The sequence below is a fragment of the Syngnathoides biaculeatus genome, chromosome 9, assembly GCF_019802595.1.
Source record: "Syngnathoides biaculeatus isolate LvHL_M chromosome 9, ASM1980259v1, whole genome shotgun sequence".
Taxonomy (NCBI): Eukaryota; Metazoa; Chordata; class Actinopteri; order Syngnathiformes; family Syngnathidae; genus Syngnathoides; species Syngnathoides biaculeatus.
Window position 1 is genome coordinate 20670501 of NC_084648.1, and position 17844 is coordinate 20688344.

Below are 17844 nucleotides of genomic sequence, written 5' to 3' on the forward strand. Positions count from 1 at the left end.
CTGAAGAGACAACGGGAAGCAGAACTGGAGGAGGCAGAAATGAAGGTGTTGAGGTTCTCGCTCGGAGTGAACAGGATTAGAAATGAGCTCTGCAGAGGGACAGCCAAAAGTTGGATGTTTTGGAATCAAGGTTCGGGAGAGCAGACTTCGATGGTTTGGGCATGTCCAGAGGCGAGAGAGTGAGTATATTGGTAGAAGGGTGCTAAGGATGAGTATGGATGAGGATGAATAAGAGGGGCGGAGGATGAAGACTGAAGCTCCGGGGAGATGAAATGGCAAAGGTGGATGACTTCAAATACTTGGGGTCAACAACACAGAGCAATGGTGAGTGTGGTAAGGAAGTGAAGAAACGGGTACAAATGGGATGGAACATTTCGCGGGAGGTGTCTGGTGTTCTATGTGACAGAGGAGTCTCCGCTAGGATGAAGGGCAAAGTTTATAAAACAGTGGTGAGGCCGGCCACGATGTACGGATTAGAGACGGTGGCACTGAAGAAACAACAGGAAGCAGACCTGGAGGAGGCAGAAGTGAAGATGTTGAGGTTCTCGCTCAGTGTGAGCAGGTTCGATAGGATTAGAAGTTAGCTCATTAGAGGGACAGCCAAAGTTGGATGTTTTGGAGACAAGGTTAGAGAGAGCAGACATGTTCAGAGGCGAGAGAGTGAGTATATTGGTAGAAGGGTGCTAAGGATGGAGCTGTCAAGGAAGAGAGAGCAAGAGGAAGACCAAAGAGAAGATGGATGGATCTTGGGAGGGAGGACATGAGGACAGTTGGGGTTAGAGAGGAAGATGCAGGAGATAGGCTAAGATGGCAAAAGATGACACGCTGTGGCCACCCCTCATCGGGACGAGCCGAAAGGAAAAGAGCAAGACTGAGGCTCCTGAAGTCTTTCATTTGTTGTCATTTCGCTTACATGCAAGCAAAAATTGTCATCCTTTCCCTCCCAACGTACAGGCTATCCTGTTTTCCCGAAACATTAGGGAGGTCTCCCCAATCGATTCAATGCAACACAGTACAAAGAGTCCGATTGAATCTTTTTATTAATGCACATTCTATCATTCACGTGTATTTTCAGTCATTTTTTTTTTTGTAAGGGTTATAGATATACAATCGAGTAGCATTGAGTAGTGGTAACGTGCTGGTGCTGCTGCACCCCTGAACAAAACTCCTCTCTTGGGCTGCATGTGGTGATGGAATCACAACTGACTGCTTGCAACTCGCCACCGGTGAAGTCCTGAAACTTATGTAATCTTTTCTAGCACACGAACCATTTACTTGTTGCTATTCGATGGGATTTTTCCAAACCAATTAGTTCAAGCGCTACCTAGCAGACAGCAAGCAGGGTACTGTAGTTCAAAGGCATGTGAATGATTTGCGTGAAGAGTGACCAAAATGGAGACAACGTACAATAGATGACTTCTCTCGGTTCCCTACTAAACCTTTACGACCCTGAACTGACACCGGGTGCCCACGTCCGAAACCACGCACAACAGTCCCGTCGGGACCAAGGTCACTTGAAAACAAAAGCACGTCACTGTAAACAATCAAGGGTGTGACCAAGAGACACCAGCTCACCACGACACCTGGTTGCACGTTGTGGCTTTCGGGGGAGCCCCCGGCGCGCCGGCTAAAGGGTGTGAGGACAACTGCAACCTGTCTTTTAATCACTCGTTTGCACGACATTGCAGTTTCAATGTCAGCCATCCGTAGTCACACTGAGCTTTACGTTTTAGTTATGGCATTCCTAATGAATGACCTCTGACCTTCACGCACACAGAAACTCAGTCCCCATGACATTAATCAGCTGAATCAGGGGGCGGCGGGGGGCTTATTTATGCAACGTATGCTTAGATTTTTTTTTTTCATTTGAATGATTGTAAACATTACATTCTCATTTGAAATTAGATTTAATTGTTACTAATTACAATTGAAAAAAATCTGCTTTACCCCATTTTTTTATTATTTCCTAATGTGGGTGTTTCATCTTAAATATAATGTGTAATTTTTTTTTTTTTTTTATGCTCTGGAAGAGCAGCCGTCTAAAACTCAGTTCAAGCCCAGCACAACAATTCTGTACAATAAATGTAAATGTCGATTTGCGCATAATTCCTCTGTTTAACCAGCAAAACATATAGCAAAGCTGTTGCATTACGTTTTCTTCTGAATGAGTGAGTCGCGTCTATAAATGAACTTGGTGATCGTTTGACAATCTATTTTGTCGCGCTCTCGAAACAAAAGTGGCAGTGGCGTTAAAAAAAAAAATAACACCGACTATTTACAGCATAGAGTAAAAAGAGTGTAGTGCAGGCGAGCTCGTGTTTTGAAAGCGGAAATATATCGCAAGGTGTCTCCGATCGTTACTATTGCAAAGTGGACAAAGGTAAGGGCTCACATTTTGCGCGCGATCTCCAAGGGCGCTGCTCCGAGGGCGGGAGAGCGAAAGATTCTGCTGCAAATGTCTCACAGACACAAAAAGAATCAATTGAGGTTATTGCGGTGAGGATGTAAAGTACAAGATCACCACTCCCACTCATACTTGCGGCAATGAAACCCCACCGTTTGGCCGTCATTTTGCAAGCACCGAAGAACAATCTTGCCGTGGCGCCCGCCAAGCCCGGACCTCGCCTGGTCCGGTCAAAAAGCTTCCAGTCGACGCCGGGCGGTGACTGCAGATGGTGAGGCGTCCCTGCACCCCCGTCAGAAAAAGTCCGCGCTCTTCACAGGGGATCAAATACTGGACTGGAAATGGTAGTTGGTGAGTTGGTCCTCAAATCTCGCTGAGGATTTGGCGCAACCCGATGCAAAGCGAAAACTTTGCCCCCGGCTGACTTTGCGGCCGTGGCCGTCACTGGGCCTCCGGGTTGACGCGGTCCTGGAAAATGTACAGGTTGTTCGTGGCCGCGATAGCGATGATGTTCTCGGACGGATGCCAAGCCATGTGCAGGATCTTCTTGCTGAAGTCCAGGCTGTCCACGCCGACGTCTCCGCGCCGACGCTTTCCGCCGGTGTACACCCGGCGGGTACGTAACACGGCCCGGGGCTTGCTGCTCTCCCGCCAGGCCTCCAGGGTCACCCCCCGGCCCGTCTCCCTGTCGAACATCTGGAAGAAGCTGTTGTACGCCCCGGTCATGATCACGCTGTCGACAGAGAAGAGAGCCGCCAAAGATTCGTCATTCGTGTCGACTCTAACGGGGCGGAATTGAGGCGGCACCTTGTCAATAATACAAAATACGTCCAAATTTTGAGAGATCACCGTGCACGGCGTCACGCAATCCCTCGGCATATTTTCGGAAGCGCTCGGCATATCTCGCGGGACGTTAGAATCTCCTCAATCCCGAGACTTCAGCTCAGCGAGGGTCAAAAACCCTTCGGGAACTGGAGTCGAGGGATCCCAGGGGGTCTCCGAGGTGTGACTTGAGGGTCAAAGTAGCTCGTGATAAAGTATTTTTGCCGTACCGTGATTTCAAAATACAAAATACAGGGGACAGACATACCCCAAAAACCATTGCTCCTCCCTAATTTATACGTGGCCCAATTTAAAGTTCTGATGATCTTTATCTTTGATCACGTGCAGGAAATATGAGCTCCTCGCATGCGAAGCCGCGTTTCTCGCCTCCTACCGAAAACTACCAAATGGTTAAAAGAAAAGGGTGGGTACATATTTTACTAGTATTGAGTTTTCCTAAGCAGCGATTTGTTAACTTCCGACAGTTAAGAATTCCCAAATATTGCTGAAAAAAATTTCCCGCAAAGGTGTTGGAGGTTCGACGACTTGTTCGCTCAAGTTCTATTATGGTTCTGCGGGAAAAATACATTTCGAATTTGAACAGATCCGATTTGTCCAGCGACAGATCTTGTGACATATTTCAGTCGTAACTGCAGCAATGAAGACCTCGGAATTCCACATCCGACACGCAGAATTTTGAGTCATTTGCGCGTCGTTCCATAAATCGAGATTGCAACGGTAAAAGAGCGTTTGCGTCGTCTTTTTTTTTTTTTTTTTTTTTTTTAAACGGGGGTCACCTGTCGGAACTGTTCCAGACGCACTCAAACTTGTCGAAGATGCAGTCGTTCTCGTAGAGCGAGCACAGCTTACTCCTCAGGTATTCGTGGACCTGGACGCGGACAGGAGAGAGAAGCTCGCAAATTCTGCCGACAGTAAAGATCATTTTGCACTCCGAGCCCGTCCTACCTGGTACGTCTCCACGGGGCCTTTGTCCATGTTCAGGTCCCAGACCTTGGCAGTCAGGTAGTCTCGGGTCAGCAGGTAGCGTCCGCTGTGGCTGAACTTGACGTCGGACACGGAGGAGATGATTTCGGAGAAGAAGGAGCGGCTCCCCGGATCTTCGGGCTCTTCGAACACTGAACGGACGGCGCCCGCGGGTGAGAGTGACCCGATTCATTTTGCGTTTTCTTTTGAAATGTGGCGCTCTTACATTTTGTGTGTTTGTCGCAAAGCGCAGAGGACCTCATGTCGCACAGGCGCAAGGTGCCCTTGCTGCTGCTGTACACAAACAGGTGGCAGTGCTGAGGGTGGAACTCCGCCGCCGTGATCACCTCCGTCAGATCCTCCATGTTGGCTGGCTTGATGTCCACGATGTCTGGCAAGTGCGCCGTCAGGGGCAGTACGGTACCGCGTTGGCGCCCCGCTTTGGGTTCACGTTGCTCACGCTGCCACGCCCGCGGCCCACAGCATTACCTCCGTCCATCTGTTTTCTGAGCCGCTCATCCTCACAAGGAGAGCCTATCCCGGCTGTCATCGGGCGGGAGGCGGGGTACACCCTGAACTGGCCGCCGGCCAATTGCAAGGCAGCGTTACGTCGAAAATCCCTTGAAATTTACGTGAACGCTGATGAAACTGAGATAATAATGATCATTTTTTTGAATGACCATTGTTCACCTCTCATTGAGCAAACTTTCAAAACAACATTTTTTCCATCATACTGTGCAGTTCCTATTCGCCCCTGCAAAGAATAACCGGGATAAGATAACTGTAACGGTGTCACTCAAGGCTCAAACTTATCAATCACAAAAGTATGATTTTCAAATTGCTTTTGCTTTCAAACTAGCACGCTGTCTTTCAATTGGTTATCAAAATGCATCCCAAAAAAAAAAAAAAAAAAAAAAAAAGTTTTCCTAAGCAGCGATTTGTTAACTTCCGACAGTTAAGAATTCCCAAATATTGCTGAAAAAAAATTCCCGCAAAGGTGTTGGAGGTTCGACGACTTGTTCACTCAAGTTCTATTATGGCTCAAACTTATCAATCACAAAAGTATGATTTTCAAATTGCTTTTGCTTTCAAACTAGCACGCTGTCTTTCAATTGGTTATCAAAATGCATCCCAAAAAAAAAAAAAAAAAAAAATTTACGTCACTCGTGTATTTTATTGTAAATGCTGTGTGTGGGAGATCATCAGTGGTGCCACCGAAATGTATCCAATTTGACCTCATTTTCCCAAAAAGTACAATTTATTTATGCCAAACAACAGATCTCTGTTGCTCTATCTTTCCCAGGACAAACAATTGCGGAACAATGAAATGAAATGAAAATTCCAGCAGATGCGACGTCCGTACGCAACAGAGAAAGTCACGGCATGCGCACAAGGGGTAAGAGCGTCAAATCAAATTTTCTTCGAGAGCCTCCTTATTTTCGGGTATGCGCGGTGGGACGAGAGGTTTACACGTTAGCCTCACAGTTCTGAGGACCGGGGTTCAAATCCCGGCCCTGCCTGAGTGGAGTTTGCATGTTCTCCCCGTGCTTGCGTGGGTTTTCTCCGGGTGGGCACTCCCACATCCCAGAAACATGCAACATTAATTGGACGTTCCAAATTCTGTCTCTGTGTGTCCTGCGATCGGCTGGCAACCAGTTCAGGGTGTACGCCCGCCTCCTGCCCGTTAACAGCCGGAATAGGCTCCAGCACTCCCGCGCCCCTTTGTGAGGATAAGTGGCTCAGAAAATGAATGGACGGATGCTCCTCGTGAAACTTGCCGGTTGTGCCGATAACCTCCAGACCCGTCCAATCAAGAAATCACTTAAACTGAATCTTTAAAAACTGTTCACTTGGGTAATATTTGACTGATGTTTACATTTGTCGGAGGATCTTGAACATTAGAGTGGGGAGAGTATGCAAAAGAAAGGGGGGCAGGGGAGGCGGTCATTTTTCACAGCTCGGTGTGTGTTCAAAAATCGCCGTCCTGCAATTTAATAACCCAGCTCGCACGCTTGAGCTCTTCATCGGGACCTGAACGTTCAGCCAAAGCAACGCCAGCGAGCATGCACACGCCGCCGCCGCCGTCTCGGTTCTATTTGCGGCGTCCCCCGAGCGGCTCGGAAGAGCGTGTACTTGCCCGGTGAATTATTTAAACCCTTCTTCCACACCAGAAGAAGAATTTGATTTTCTAGGTCAGCCTCTGTTTTCGTAAGAAATCCCCAACTGCGCCCATCGAAGACTGCGTACTCGGTTGAAATCAAAACGCGGTGCTGAATTCAGACGGGAATGAATGTGTTATGTTTCTTTTGGGGTGCTCACTTTAGATACTGCCACGCCAAAACAACTTTAAAAAAAAATGCAAATTCAGTGCAGAACTCGCATGCGTCCCAGCAACTATGCTGAAGGATGTGCTCGATAGGGTTAGGGTTAGGGTTAGGGTTTTTAGCTAAACCCTTAAATGTTTGTATTCTCGTGCGCGTACAAAAGGAATTTTGCATTCAAATAAAAAAAGCTATTCATGTGACCTGTGGGAAATATTAACCCATTTGTGGGCAGCGTCTCATTTTTGGGACATCATGATTTTCACGCATTATATCCTTCAGTATATCAAATATTGAAGTGTTTTAATCGGATTTTGATTCAGTCTTTTTGGGACGATCTGCTCAGGAAACCCAAGCACCCTCTCGCGGGCAGCGTCCCATTTTTGGGACGAGATTATAAATGAGTCAACTTATCATATAACTTAACCATAAACGAAGAAGAAGTGTGATTGTGGCCTGTTGGGAGACTTTTATCTCCATAAGGCAAAAAAAATTGCCACCCTGCCCATGAATGGGTTAAGATTGACCACGAAATAAGTGAGAATGAGAAATAGATTCTTAAAAAGAAGCCAGAAGGATACTGAAGCTGCGATCGGTGATGCCCAGATGCCACATATTGATCCGGAGGTCGTCAGCCGACAGGTACGTCTCCCCGTCGCTGTTGACCGAGATGGAGTTGACGTGGTAAGTGTGACCGTTGGAGAAGACTCGTCTGGGGCGGACCTCCACCATCAGGTCGGCGGGCCTCAGTACTGGCACCTGATGGACGCCCGTGAAAATCACGACCTCACTGAGCCCGGCTGTGTGTGCGTGTATATGTGCGTGCACCTGCAGGGAGGTGATGGTGGAGACGTCCTTGATGCGGCCCTCCTCATCTTTCAGGTTGTATCCTTCTGGTCTCTTGTCTCTTTCGCTCACCTTCCACAGTTTAATGGTCTTATCTGTGGCGGGCAAAATCACATTTCCACAACATCACGCGGAGCTAATGAAGACCAGGCGGGGGTGTTGTGAAGAAATAACAATCACATGAAACGGGAAGTTTGTCAGTGGGGTGGCTACTGATCTCACAACGTGGAAGACCAGGTGAAGTCGGACGAAGCAGAAATGCAATTCCTTCGTTTTCCCTGAATGCCCAAGAACGAGATGAGCGGAGGATACATCGCAACAAGCTGGAGAAGTCTTCCAGCACCCTGACGGTCTGCCCCCGAGAGGCCGGGAGCAATTCAAGGATGACTTCAGAGCAGACTGACGGCAGGCACAAGACGTGTTTTCGGGCGGTGCCGTGGCATCGTTGCTATATCACTCATTTATCTGTCTGTGACATCACTCGGGGGCAAATAATGCCGTTTCTACAACAAAATCCAGTTAACGACAAACTGTGTTGCATCTCGTCCAGCTGTGTTTTGGGGCTAATTTCTTTTGCGCCCGTCTGTCAATCTACGGGACGACTTTGCCTTTCCAACAGCCCCTCGAGGGCAAGACCGGCAGTGGACGATGAGATTCCTGCGCCGGAACCCAATCAGTTCTGCCTAGCAACAAGCGGGCATACGTGGTGTGACCATCAAAACCATTCCCAAACAATTCTGTTAGGCTACATCTCTACGTGCTACGCTGTACATTTATATTCCGATATTGGGGTTTTTAAATTTTCACTTTCGTGCAGAATAGACGGCGTCTCCGGATGCTGGACCCTTGAACTCTCGCTGGGCGCGTCAGACGTCCGTTCAGGAGTCTCACCGTTGGTGGACAGGAGAAAATGTGCGGCGTTCTGTTGCGTCAGCCATTTAATCTTGTTGATTTTTTCCTCAATCTCCAAACTCTTTAGGTAGTCAAAGTCTGGCTCGTGGCTCTGGAAGGTGCTGTAGACATTGTACTCGCCGGAGTCCCCGGGCTCCGACACCTCCTCGGACTCTCCTTTGGACTGACAAACAGAAGAATCGGTTGAACTGATTGAACTCCGCTGAGATTTGTAGGTGACAAGTGTTATTCTGTTGACGATCTGTTGACATATTTTGGATCTCGTGAGTAATTTTGTAAGGCGCTGACCTCGGTTTCTCTCTGGAAGATGACCACTCGACCGCCTTTATCCCCCGTGGCCAGGAGGTCCCCTGTCTGGTTGAACTCCACCGTGGAGATAACATCAGCTAGGAACAGAATAAAACAGCAAAAAAAAAAAAAAACCTCCTGACTCCATCATCCGGTTATTATATTTCAGCGAAGATGGATTGCGCCTGTTGCGGCCTACAAAACCGGAGAGGCGGTCGACACGCCATCTGTTCTACCTTCTGTGACATAGTCTCGTAGGAAGGTGTGGTTGATCTTGGGGCTCTCAGCGTCCTCGCCCATCTGAAGCCGAAGGAGGGTGACCCGCCAGCGTGCCCGTCCTGAGGGGAAGGCTCCGATCCGTTCGCTCGCTTCCCGCCCAGCCTCCGCCCATGCTGCTGGGGCCTAGCGCAGGGGCCTGGAACAAGGCATCCCGGGTAACCAGCAGGCCAAGAGGGAACGGGTAACGGTGCTGGCCGGGCGCCGCAGATGGAAAATGAGCTTGAAGGATGCCACAATGTGGAAGGCAGTGTGGTGGTGGTGGGTTGTGAAAGGATGGAGGGGGAAGTTGAGAGGTAGAAGAGGGCAGGGAGAGATGTGGTTGCTGGTGATGAAGACAAGAAAGACAAAAGCGGTCATTGTGCAGACAAGACGACGTCTGGACACAGTTATGACCTTTGGTGTTACGCGCCCGCTCGTCATGAGACACTTCGAGTATGCAGTACATAAAAGGTCTTGGAATACGGCGGCAAAACCCCGAGGCCAAAGCACAATACACTTCCACCGAACCCGGAATATGATCCTTGCACGTACAGACGAGACTCTAAGCAAGAATCTACAAACACATTTTCACCGTATCGGTCCAAACGACGCTCAGCCGCTAAATGCGAGGGTGCGGTAGCTTGGCCTGCGTACTTTCCAGATCGCCGGCCGCACGCTCTGGCGCACGTCAACTCGAGAGTCCTTGATGGGGAGCAAAAGGAGAACGCCACGTCTTGCCTGTGCTGCGGGAGGAAGGGAGGCACGGAGGTAGACGGGCCTCGGCGCACCTACCCGATCGACCGCTGCCCCCCGCCGCCCTATTCCCGACGGGCCGGAAAAGTCCTCGGCAAGCGCGGCCGAGAGACGACGACCAAACGGCGGCGAGCGGAGGAGAGGCACAAGTGGAGGTTGGGGGGGAGAAAAAAAAAGGAGCTCACCACAAGGATGTGCAATGATGCTGCTGAAGGGATCCTGTGCAGCATCCAGTGTGTCATGGCAGCCTCCTCCCGGGCAGCCAATCGCAGGGCCCGCGTCCTTGATGAGCCCTCCCACTGCAGCTGATGAGGTGGAAGATCCCAGCAGGGGGCGCGCTTCAGGCCTCGCTCATGCGCATCACACGGCTAAATCGGGGATCATTTCGGCTTACACAAAGAAATTAAAATTCATTAGTTGCATAACGCCTTAAAATCATTACACACATCCGTATCGCAATAAAAAAAAAATCATACCTTCTTTTTAACCTCTGTTAATTCTTCTATTTTCTGGAGGTCTACGTTTCTTCCTGTTGACAAGTAAGCAGTTTCGACCAACTGCAGTCAGCTCATTTTTCATCCGTCCACAGTTTTCCTTGCAACGTGATCTGAACAAAGAGGACCTGTAATATTTCACATGGTCATAACATGATCAACACCATGCAATGTCATATACTGTATTAAAAAAATCAATACAAGTTTAAGTGAGCAAAACATTAAGTCTATTCAACCTTTGCCTTAAGAATGATAAATTTAAAGAATTTTATAATGTGATATCCACTTTGTAACGGTTTATATTGCAATTGCAAAATACAGATTTTGTATACGTGTTAGTCCTCTCTTGTTCGTAAATGAAGTTACTATAAATATACAGGGGTACATGATTAATTTTTCTGGTAAATTAGGTGACTGCTCTGACTGTATTAATCCTGAAAGATGTTTTGTGAAAATATCCGGGGTGTTTCATTATTTTTAAGCCTTAAATATGTATACTTATTACATTTTTTTTAAAAAAAAACCAACAACCTCCATAACATGTATTTCGTATATGAAAAAAAAATGTTAAAATGCCATCGAATTCGTGCATCGATATCCTTCATACAGCGATGACTACCGAGTGGTAATGAGTTGCATTGGGTTCTGATATACTGTATTCAGTTCCTCCCATTATCCGGTAGGTGGCAGCAAGCGATTCGACGGGCGTGTAGTTGCTACCGATTGTATTCCGTCGAAGAAGTGGGTCGAGCGACAGGGGAAGAAAATGACAGGGCGCGCAAAAAGAACGCCCAAATCCTCGAAGGTAACTTCTGGCCACGCGGAGCAGCCTCTTTTGCTGCTTTCGCTTCTGCTTTCGCTTCTGCTTTCGCTTTTGCTTTGAGTCGACGGCACGGGCCAAAGGCCTCCCATTTGAGTGCTCGGCGGCGGAAGCACCAACATGGCAGCGGCAGCCGCGGCGGTCACCAACAACGGCGACGTCGCCTTGCGGGCACTCGGCGGATACACGAAAAACGCGTCTGTTGTTGGTCTCGTGTAGCTTCACGAGTTTATTCCCGATTTCCAAGCCATCGCTGATTTTGTATGAATAGCACCGGCTACCGGGAGAAGTTCGAACCGTTCTGGCTGCTGAACATTTGCTTGACAAACCAGCTCCGGTTAACTACGGCTGGTTGCTTGAGCAGTGAATTGATCGTAACTCGGTCCCACTCTGTGAGCAAGGTTTCAAATTGTCCTTCTTTTACCTCTGCTCAGTATTATGTAATAAGGCCTTTTTGTGTCGGTCAGTTTTGTTTTTTTTTTTTTTTTTGATTGTTTGATAGATATTTATGAACTGCTCCAGATGATGTTAGCGTGCTGTTATATTGCGTTTTTATACAAGTATTGAATATGAATGGCTTGTATGATTGCAACATGGTGAAGTCGAGCGAGTCGCATTTGTCTTGATACAAAACCGTCCAGTGCTGCCTGCTGTATGGATGTAATGAACCCTTTCCGGCCAGGGGATGCAAATCTGCAACGAGGTTGAATGTCATTGAAAATTTCAAGTCCAGAGTATCATTTTCTGAAAGTATCGGATTTTTCTCTCTGCAAAATTTTCTTTGGTCCAGAGAGGTTTAAGACTTTAGTTTTATGAAATCGTGTTGCACTCCTAGTCATACGTCTTCTGTTCTTCCGTTAGCGTACAAGAAATTCTTCTTCTTTTCCTTTGGGCTCGTCCCATACGGGGTCGCCACAGCGTGTCATCTTTTTCCATCTTAGCCTATTTCGTGCATCCTCCTCTCTGTAACACCGGCTGTCCTCATGTCCTCCCTCACAACATCCATCAACCTTTTCTTTGGTCTCTCGCTCGCTCTCTAGCCTGGCAACTCCATCCTCAGCACCCTTCTACCGATATCCTCACTCTCTCGCCTCCGGACATGTCCAAACCATCGGTCTGCTGTCTCGAACCTTGTCTCCAAATCCACCCAACGTTGGCTGTCCCTCTAAAGACTGCGAACGTCATGGTCCAAGGGGATTCCAGTCCGACCTTGTCTGTCAGCCTGTCCATTACTACGGCAAACAGGAAGGGGCTCAGAGCGGATCCCTGAGGCAGTCCCACCTCCACCTAAAATTCTGCTGATCCACCTACGGCACACCTCACCGCTATTCTGCTGCCCTCATACATGCCCTGTACTATTCTAACACATTTCTCCGAACATCACCTTTGTTCTTAAAAATGGGAACGAGCATACTTTTCCTCCATGCGTCTGGCATCCTCTCTCCTGCTAGTATTCTATTGAATTATTCAATCCAACAGTGGAGTTTTTGACCAAAATATTCCAATATTTCAACAGCCACCTCTCCAAATTGCTTCCATACCTCCACTGCATGTCGTCAGGACCAGGTGCCTTTCCATTTTTCATCCTGTTCAGTGTCTTTCTGACTTCCCCCTTACTAATCATTGCCACTTCCTGGTCCTTCACGCTTGCCTCTTCTACTCTTCCTCCTCCCCCCATTTTCTTCACGCATTAACGTCTCAAAGTACTCTTTCCGTCTACTTGGCACCAGACAGCACATTTCCATCTCAATCCTTAATCATCCTTCCCGTCTCTGTCCTTCTTTCCGGCCAACCTGTGTAGATCTTTTTCTCCTCCTTTCGAATCCAACCTGGTGTACATGTCATCATACGCCCTTTGACTTAGCCTTTGCCACCTCTGCCTTTGCCCTACGTCGCACCTCAATGTATTCCTTTCGCCTCTCCGTGTCCCACTTCTCGAGATTACAGCTTCTTCTCATTTGCTGATTTTTGTCAGGATTCGGGAGAAGGAAACGGAGAGCTGAAGAAAGCGCGCGGTCACGACGATGCCAAGGCGCCGCGGGCGTCCGACGCGTCGCCGCAGCGACGTGACGAGATGTTGCGGCTCTACAAACTCCACATGCCTGAGGACCTCTACCATTTCTGGGACTTCTGCAAGGAGATTTGCCCGGACGACCCCTGTGGTAACTTCATCATTAGTTTAACAAATTTGCCAGCTAACTTGGAAAAATTGGAGGTATTACTAGATTATTTTTTAATTTTTTTTTTGTCCAGTTGTACAATGAGCAGACTTGCAAAAATAAGCAATCCGAATTGATTAAAACACAGTTCGAGATACGCTATAGCACGTCACTGTGGTTGGCGTAGAGAATCATCACTAATTATCAAATTAAAACTGAAAATTCACATCAATTGAATTTATTTTTTTTTTTTTTTGCTTTCAAATTCATTTATTTTAATTTCAGACGTCAAGGTGCATCTGGCCTGGCGTCGACTCTCCAGCGGAGGCCGTTTTTGTCTACTAACGACTTTGTGGTTTACGATGCGTATTTTCTAGGTGCGCTGAAAAACTCACTTGGTTTGCAGCTGGTGGGTCCTTTTGAAATCTTGGCCGGCGCTCATCGGAACTGCAAGAACGCTTCCCCCGACTTCCACCTGCACTGGAGGTATTTCTACGACCCACCAGAGTTCCAGACCATTCTACGAGGCAGCCAGGAAAGCCAGCATCATATCGGCTACTACAGGTACGCTCCAAGACATTTATTGTTCTTTCTTGTACGGTGACGCTTCAGTTCTCGACCATAATCCGTTCCAGAAAACGGTTTGAGAACTGATCTGTTCGAAAACCGAATCGATGGTTCCCATTACAATGAATGGAAAAAGAAATAATGCGTTCCAAGCCTAAAAAATTGGCCTTTTTAAATTAAACTGCATAGTAAAAATACATGTATAGTTGAAATACTTTATATAATGAAATAATTTAAGAAATATATAAATTTTTTTGCTTAAAATGTATGCTTTAAAATAACAAAACATGTCATTAGTCGGTCAGCTGCTTCCGCCCCACGCGTTATGGATTTTCGTTCCATAACCAATTTGTTCGAAAATGGGGACGTTCGACAACCGAGGCTTTACTGTACTTTTTTTTTAACTTGAATTTGTGCCCGTATGTTGACTTGACTGCTTTATTTGGCTCTAGCGATTCCGTAACTTGGCCAGCTAGTCGTTAAAGAGCGAGTGGTCTTTCTGGCTCGGGGGGCAAGATTATAATAATCCTAATAAAACTCATTGATTGTTTGGTGTTGTCGCTTTTTTCCAGAGACAATCCCGACTCCCTTCCCTCGTTTGTTGGCGAGAATGAAGCCAAGAAGGGTTGCGCCATAACACAGATGGGAGACAACGCCTTTGCTGCCGTTCAGTAAGTGCCGTTGTGTGCTTTTGGCACATGAAACAACTTTCTTCCTTTTGTTTTTATTGTCGATGCGGAGTTAGTTGTCACAGGATTCCAGAAAGGAGCAATTCAAGTCCACTACAGATATAACATGTTTGGACACCAGGGCGGCGCTACAGGCGGTGCAAATAATATGGAAGGACTTTTTGTTTTTGTTTTTTTTTTAGGTTAGAGTTCGCTTAATCTCTGTAGTTGGTCACGAAGGTCTAGAAGGGAGGTTGCGATCAGGTCTATCAAGTTCTTCCACAGCCAAGTCTTTCAGAAAACACGGACATTGCTTTGTATGCTGAGAAATACGAAAAATGTACAGGCGTGGTCAGTCACGCCCGCAGATATAAAGTTACGGATGTGGTCCACCAGTCATGCCCGCAGATATAAAGTTGCGGGTGTGTGTTCTGTTTGTAATTATGAGGGTACCCCTTTAAGAGCGGAGGGGGGCGGTGTCAGGTAAAAACGTCAGGCTGTGGTTCGCTGCGCTGGATCGGTTTTCACATGTGCTGGATCTGCTTTTGTGCGCACTGAGTGTGCAACAGGTGCGCAATTGCGCAGTGGCGCAGCTTAATGGGGACATTGGTCAGGACTATACAAAATAAGCGACGTTTTTCAATATGTATGTATTTCTACTCGTGACAAATTTTACCAGCGGGATTTTTCGTGCTGTGTTGCAGATTTGCGAGTACGATGACACGTGGGCGCGTACGCGCCCGTCAAATCAGAGTGACTGGTAAATGAGCCCCCACCGAGAAATATAAGTGATAATTTTTCCCCAAGGAAACCCAAACTGTGCAGATTTGCTTAGCGGGGGAGTTCTTCAGTTGGTCATTGCATAATTTCAGGGGCCAGCATGTCTTTCCGTCACGCGTTGAAAGAAAGTAGATGCTGGAAAGAAGACATTTGTCTGATTTCTTTCAAGCTGGACAATGGACGCGATCAATATCCTCTTACGCAGCCCCTAAAAGGTCGCTGATCTTATCCCGAGTCTTCATTTTTTTTTTCAATCTTCGTGTTCCGTGTCACGAAATCAGTACTCCTTTGCGTTTTTGCCTGCAGTTGATTTCCAAGTTTTTCCTAATGTTCCGTTGATCCAGCGTATCACGTTCAATGTGAATATCTGAAGGGAGTCGACTCCTGCACAAGCACTTTTAGCGCCATTCCTCCCTTGCACTACTTTTTTTTTTTTTTATGGACTAAATCAACAGACAAATAACAAAATTGTACAACGGCAATGTCTGAACGTTAAGTTTAAGCGAAGAGCCTCACTGACCCACGTTGCTTTACCACCCGACAGCTTGTTCCTGCGGAGGAAAAAGAAGGAGAAGGGCGGGCAGAAAACGGGCGGAGAAGATTTGGACATCCTGGAGGCAAAACTGAGCGAGCGAGCCGAGACGCTAAACTTGTCTCTGGAGCAGAAGAGCAAAAGCATGAAGCAGCGGGACAAGAAGGTAGCGAGCTACCTGTGCCATAACCTCACTTATTCCGGTCCTGCTACGTACGCAAACATTTTCCGATCTTGATGTGTGACAAAAAATCCATTTTTTTTTTTCGGGTGCTCTTGTTTGAGGTGCTTGGTCGGAGGGGGGGGGCAAAATTAGCCCCAATTGTCCTCGAGGGTGAGCCCATCCGGAGTGCAATATGTCAGCCTCCCCTTTGGTTCCTCCTCAAGGAAAAAAAAACGGCACCGGATTTGGTACATCCGAGCGCGAGTCGAATCATTTTGGGATCTTTGGAAATTGACGTTTTCATCCCTCTTTAGGTGGTGACCAAAACGTTCCACGGGGCCGGAATTGTCGTTCCCGTCGACAAGAACGATGTGGGCTACAGAGAACTTCCAGAAAGCGACGGTCAGTCAACGGGTCTTTTTGGTTTCATTTCATTTCATTTCATTTTGCAGCGTCACTAAGCTCGTAACTCAGTTTAGCCGAATTTCTAATCTCTTTTCCCCGTTGAAGTTTATGCAATTCATCTGTTCGAGCTCCCCCCGACCTTCAAAAAAAAAAGCCACATTTTCTCATGTTTTTATGTAAAAATAAAACTGTATTGCACAAAAACATGAGAGTCAAGGATAAAATAAAATCACATTTCTGTCTGCATCGCTTTTGATTTAGGCAGCCGTCTTCATTTCTTCCTTTTAGTCTTTTTAGATTTTAGTCACATTTTAGTCATTTCTCTATTTGTCGTCCAGTTTTATTCAACAAAAATGCAAAAAGTTTGAATGAAATTAATATTCTTTTCCCAAATGCACATCATCACACGTTTGAAGTCGCCACATAATTTTGATAACATTTAAGAAAATCGTCACCTTATCGAGCGAACAAGCAAAACCAAAATATATATTAATACCTTCTAAACCACACGACCACCACCTATCCTGTACATACGTTTGCCACAATTGGGATGTTCGTCCATCCATCCATTTTCTTAGCTGCGTATCCTCACAAGGGTCGGGGGAGTGCGGGAGCGTATCCCAGCTGTCGTCGGGCAGGAAGCGGGGGTACGCCCTGAACTGGTCGCCGGCCAATCGCAGGGCACATCGAGACAAACAGCCGCACTCACAATCACCCCTTGGGGCAATTGAGAGTGTCCAATAAATGTTGTGGGAGGAAACCGGAGTGCCCACCCGGAGAAAAGCCACGCAGGCGGGGCTGGGATTGAACGCGGATCCTCAGAACTGCTTTATCAGCTGCTCCGCCGTCCCGCTATAGAATTATAAGAAATAATTTTTGTTTTTAACAGTAACTTAATTCGACTGTCGCTGACTCGTAAGTCCACAACAACAAAAAAAAGTCCAACCTGAAAAACACGTGAGGCGGCGAGGTCCCACGATTATTTGGGTTCGTAATTGCAAAACAAAAAACTGATTTCGTCAAGTTGTTTGCCGCTCCTCCGCAGCCGCGCTGAAGAAGATCTGCAAGGCCATCGCCGAAGCTCAGAACGACGACGAGCGCGTCCGAGCCTTCGGTCCGCTGCAGGAGATCATCACTTTCGTCCAGTTCGCCAACGACGAGTGCGACTACGGCATGGGCTACGAGCTGGGCGTGGACCTTTTCTGCTTCGGATCCCACGTGAGTCGTGCGGAATCGAACCCGCGCGCCCCGCCGAGATCTGCTCTCGTTTTGTTCTTCCTTTCGAAATGAATCATTCAAAGAATTGCCTCCCGTCTCCCAAATAGTACTTCCACAAGGTCATCAAGCAACTCCTGCCCCTGGCCTACAATTTACTGAAAAGGAATCTGTTCGGAGAGATTCTGGAGGCGCATCTGGGCAGCCGTAGCCATGACAACCTGGACCAGCTCTCATCCGGCTAAATTAGTCACCGGCGGGTAACGCTTCCCCTGCCGCGCCGTCTCCCGTTTTGTACCGCTGCTGCTTTTATGCTCAGTTTCCGTTCATTTGTTTTTCAGTGTCAAATAAAGTATTTTTTTATATTTTTAACGTGCTTTCCTGTCTTTATCCTTGATTGTATTTGTTGTGATTGCGTTCAGAATACGATCACAGTCCCGATTCCAGATGGAG

At 47.3% G+C, this 17844-nt stretch overlaps 2 protein-coding genes across 4 annotated transcripts; one reads left to right on the forward strand and one right to left on the reverse strand.

Annotated features, from left to right (window-relative positions):
• Nucleotides 1–1831: 1831 nt before the first annotated feature.
• On the reverse strand, nt 1832–9152 carry ppp2r2ca (protein phosphatase 2, regulatory subunit B, gamma a). Of its 2 annotated transcripts, none has more exons than XM_061829792.1 (9): nt 8814–9152; nt 8578–8675; nt 8269–8434; nt 7360–7472; nt 7113–7290; nt 4437–4601; nt 4193–4362; nt 4024–4115; nt 1832–3137 (listed from the first exon to the last, which is right to left on the reverse strand). In XM_061829792.1, the coding sequence occupies exons 1-9, from the start codon at nt 8875–8877 to the stop codon at nt 2846–2848; spliced, it is 1338 nt and encodes a 445-aa protein (XP_061685776.1). In that variant the 5' UTR covers nt 8878–9152; the 3' UTR covers nt 1832–2845. The 2 variants fall into 2 exon arrangements, with proteins under 2 accessions (XP_061685776.1, XP_061685774.1); XM_061829790.1 differs by having other exon boundaries at nt 8269–8452.
• A 1577-nt stretch (nt 9153–10729) lies between these two features.
• LOC133505556 (histone PARylation factor 1) lies at nt 10730–17767 on the forward strand. 2 transcript variants are annotated; one of them, XM_061828681.1, is made up of 8 exons: nt 10730–10887; nt 12878–13064; nt 13439–13625; nt 14201–14299; nt 15621–15774; nt 16086–16173; nt 17222–17394; nt 17502–17767. In XM_061828681.1, exons 1-8 carry the CDS (start codon nt 10849–10851, stop codon nt 17634–17636), a joined length of 1062 nt encoding a protein of 353 aa, XP_061684665.1. In that variant the 5' UTR covers nt 10730–10848; the 3' UTR covers nt 17637–17767. The 2 variants fall into 2 exon arrangements, with proteins under 2 accessions (XP_061684665.1, XP_061684666.1); XM_061828682.1 differs by lacking the exon at nt 10730–10887 and adding an exon at nt 10981–12468.
• Nucleotides 17768–17844: the final 77 nt, after the last annotated feature.

Bases quoted from the DNA above. Each gene is read 5' to 3' on its own strand.
- LOC133505556 (XM_061828681.1), top strand. From the start codon at position 10,849: ATGACAGGGCGCGCAAAAAGAACGCCCAAATCCTCGAAG. The intron at 15,775-16,085 runs GTAGCGAGCTAC...ATCCCTCTTTAG, and splicing joins TGAAGCAGCGGGACAAGAAG to GTGGTGACCAAAACGTTCCA. The intron at 17,395-17,501 runs GTGAGTCGTGCG...TCTCCCAAATAG, and splicing joins TTTTCTGCTTCGGATCCCAC to TACTTCCACAAGGTCATCAA.
- ppp2r2ca (XM_061829790.1), bottom strand. From the start codon at position 8,877: ATGGGCGAGGACGCTGAGAGCCCCAAGATCAACCACACCTTCCTACGA. The intron at 4,363-4,436 runs GTAAGAGCGCCA...CCGTCCGTTCAG, and splicing joins TTGCGACAAACACACAAAAT to TGTTCGAAGAGCCCGAAGAT. The intron at 3,138-4,023 runs GTGACCCCCGTT...CTCTGTCGACAG, and splicing joins GTCTGGAACAGTTCCGACAG to CGTGATCATGACCGGGGCGT.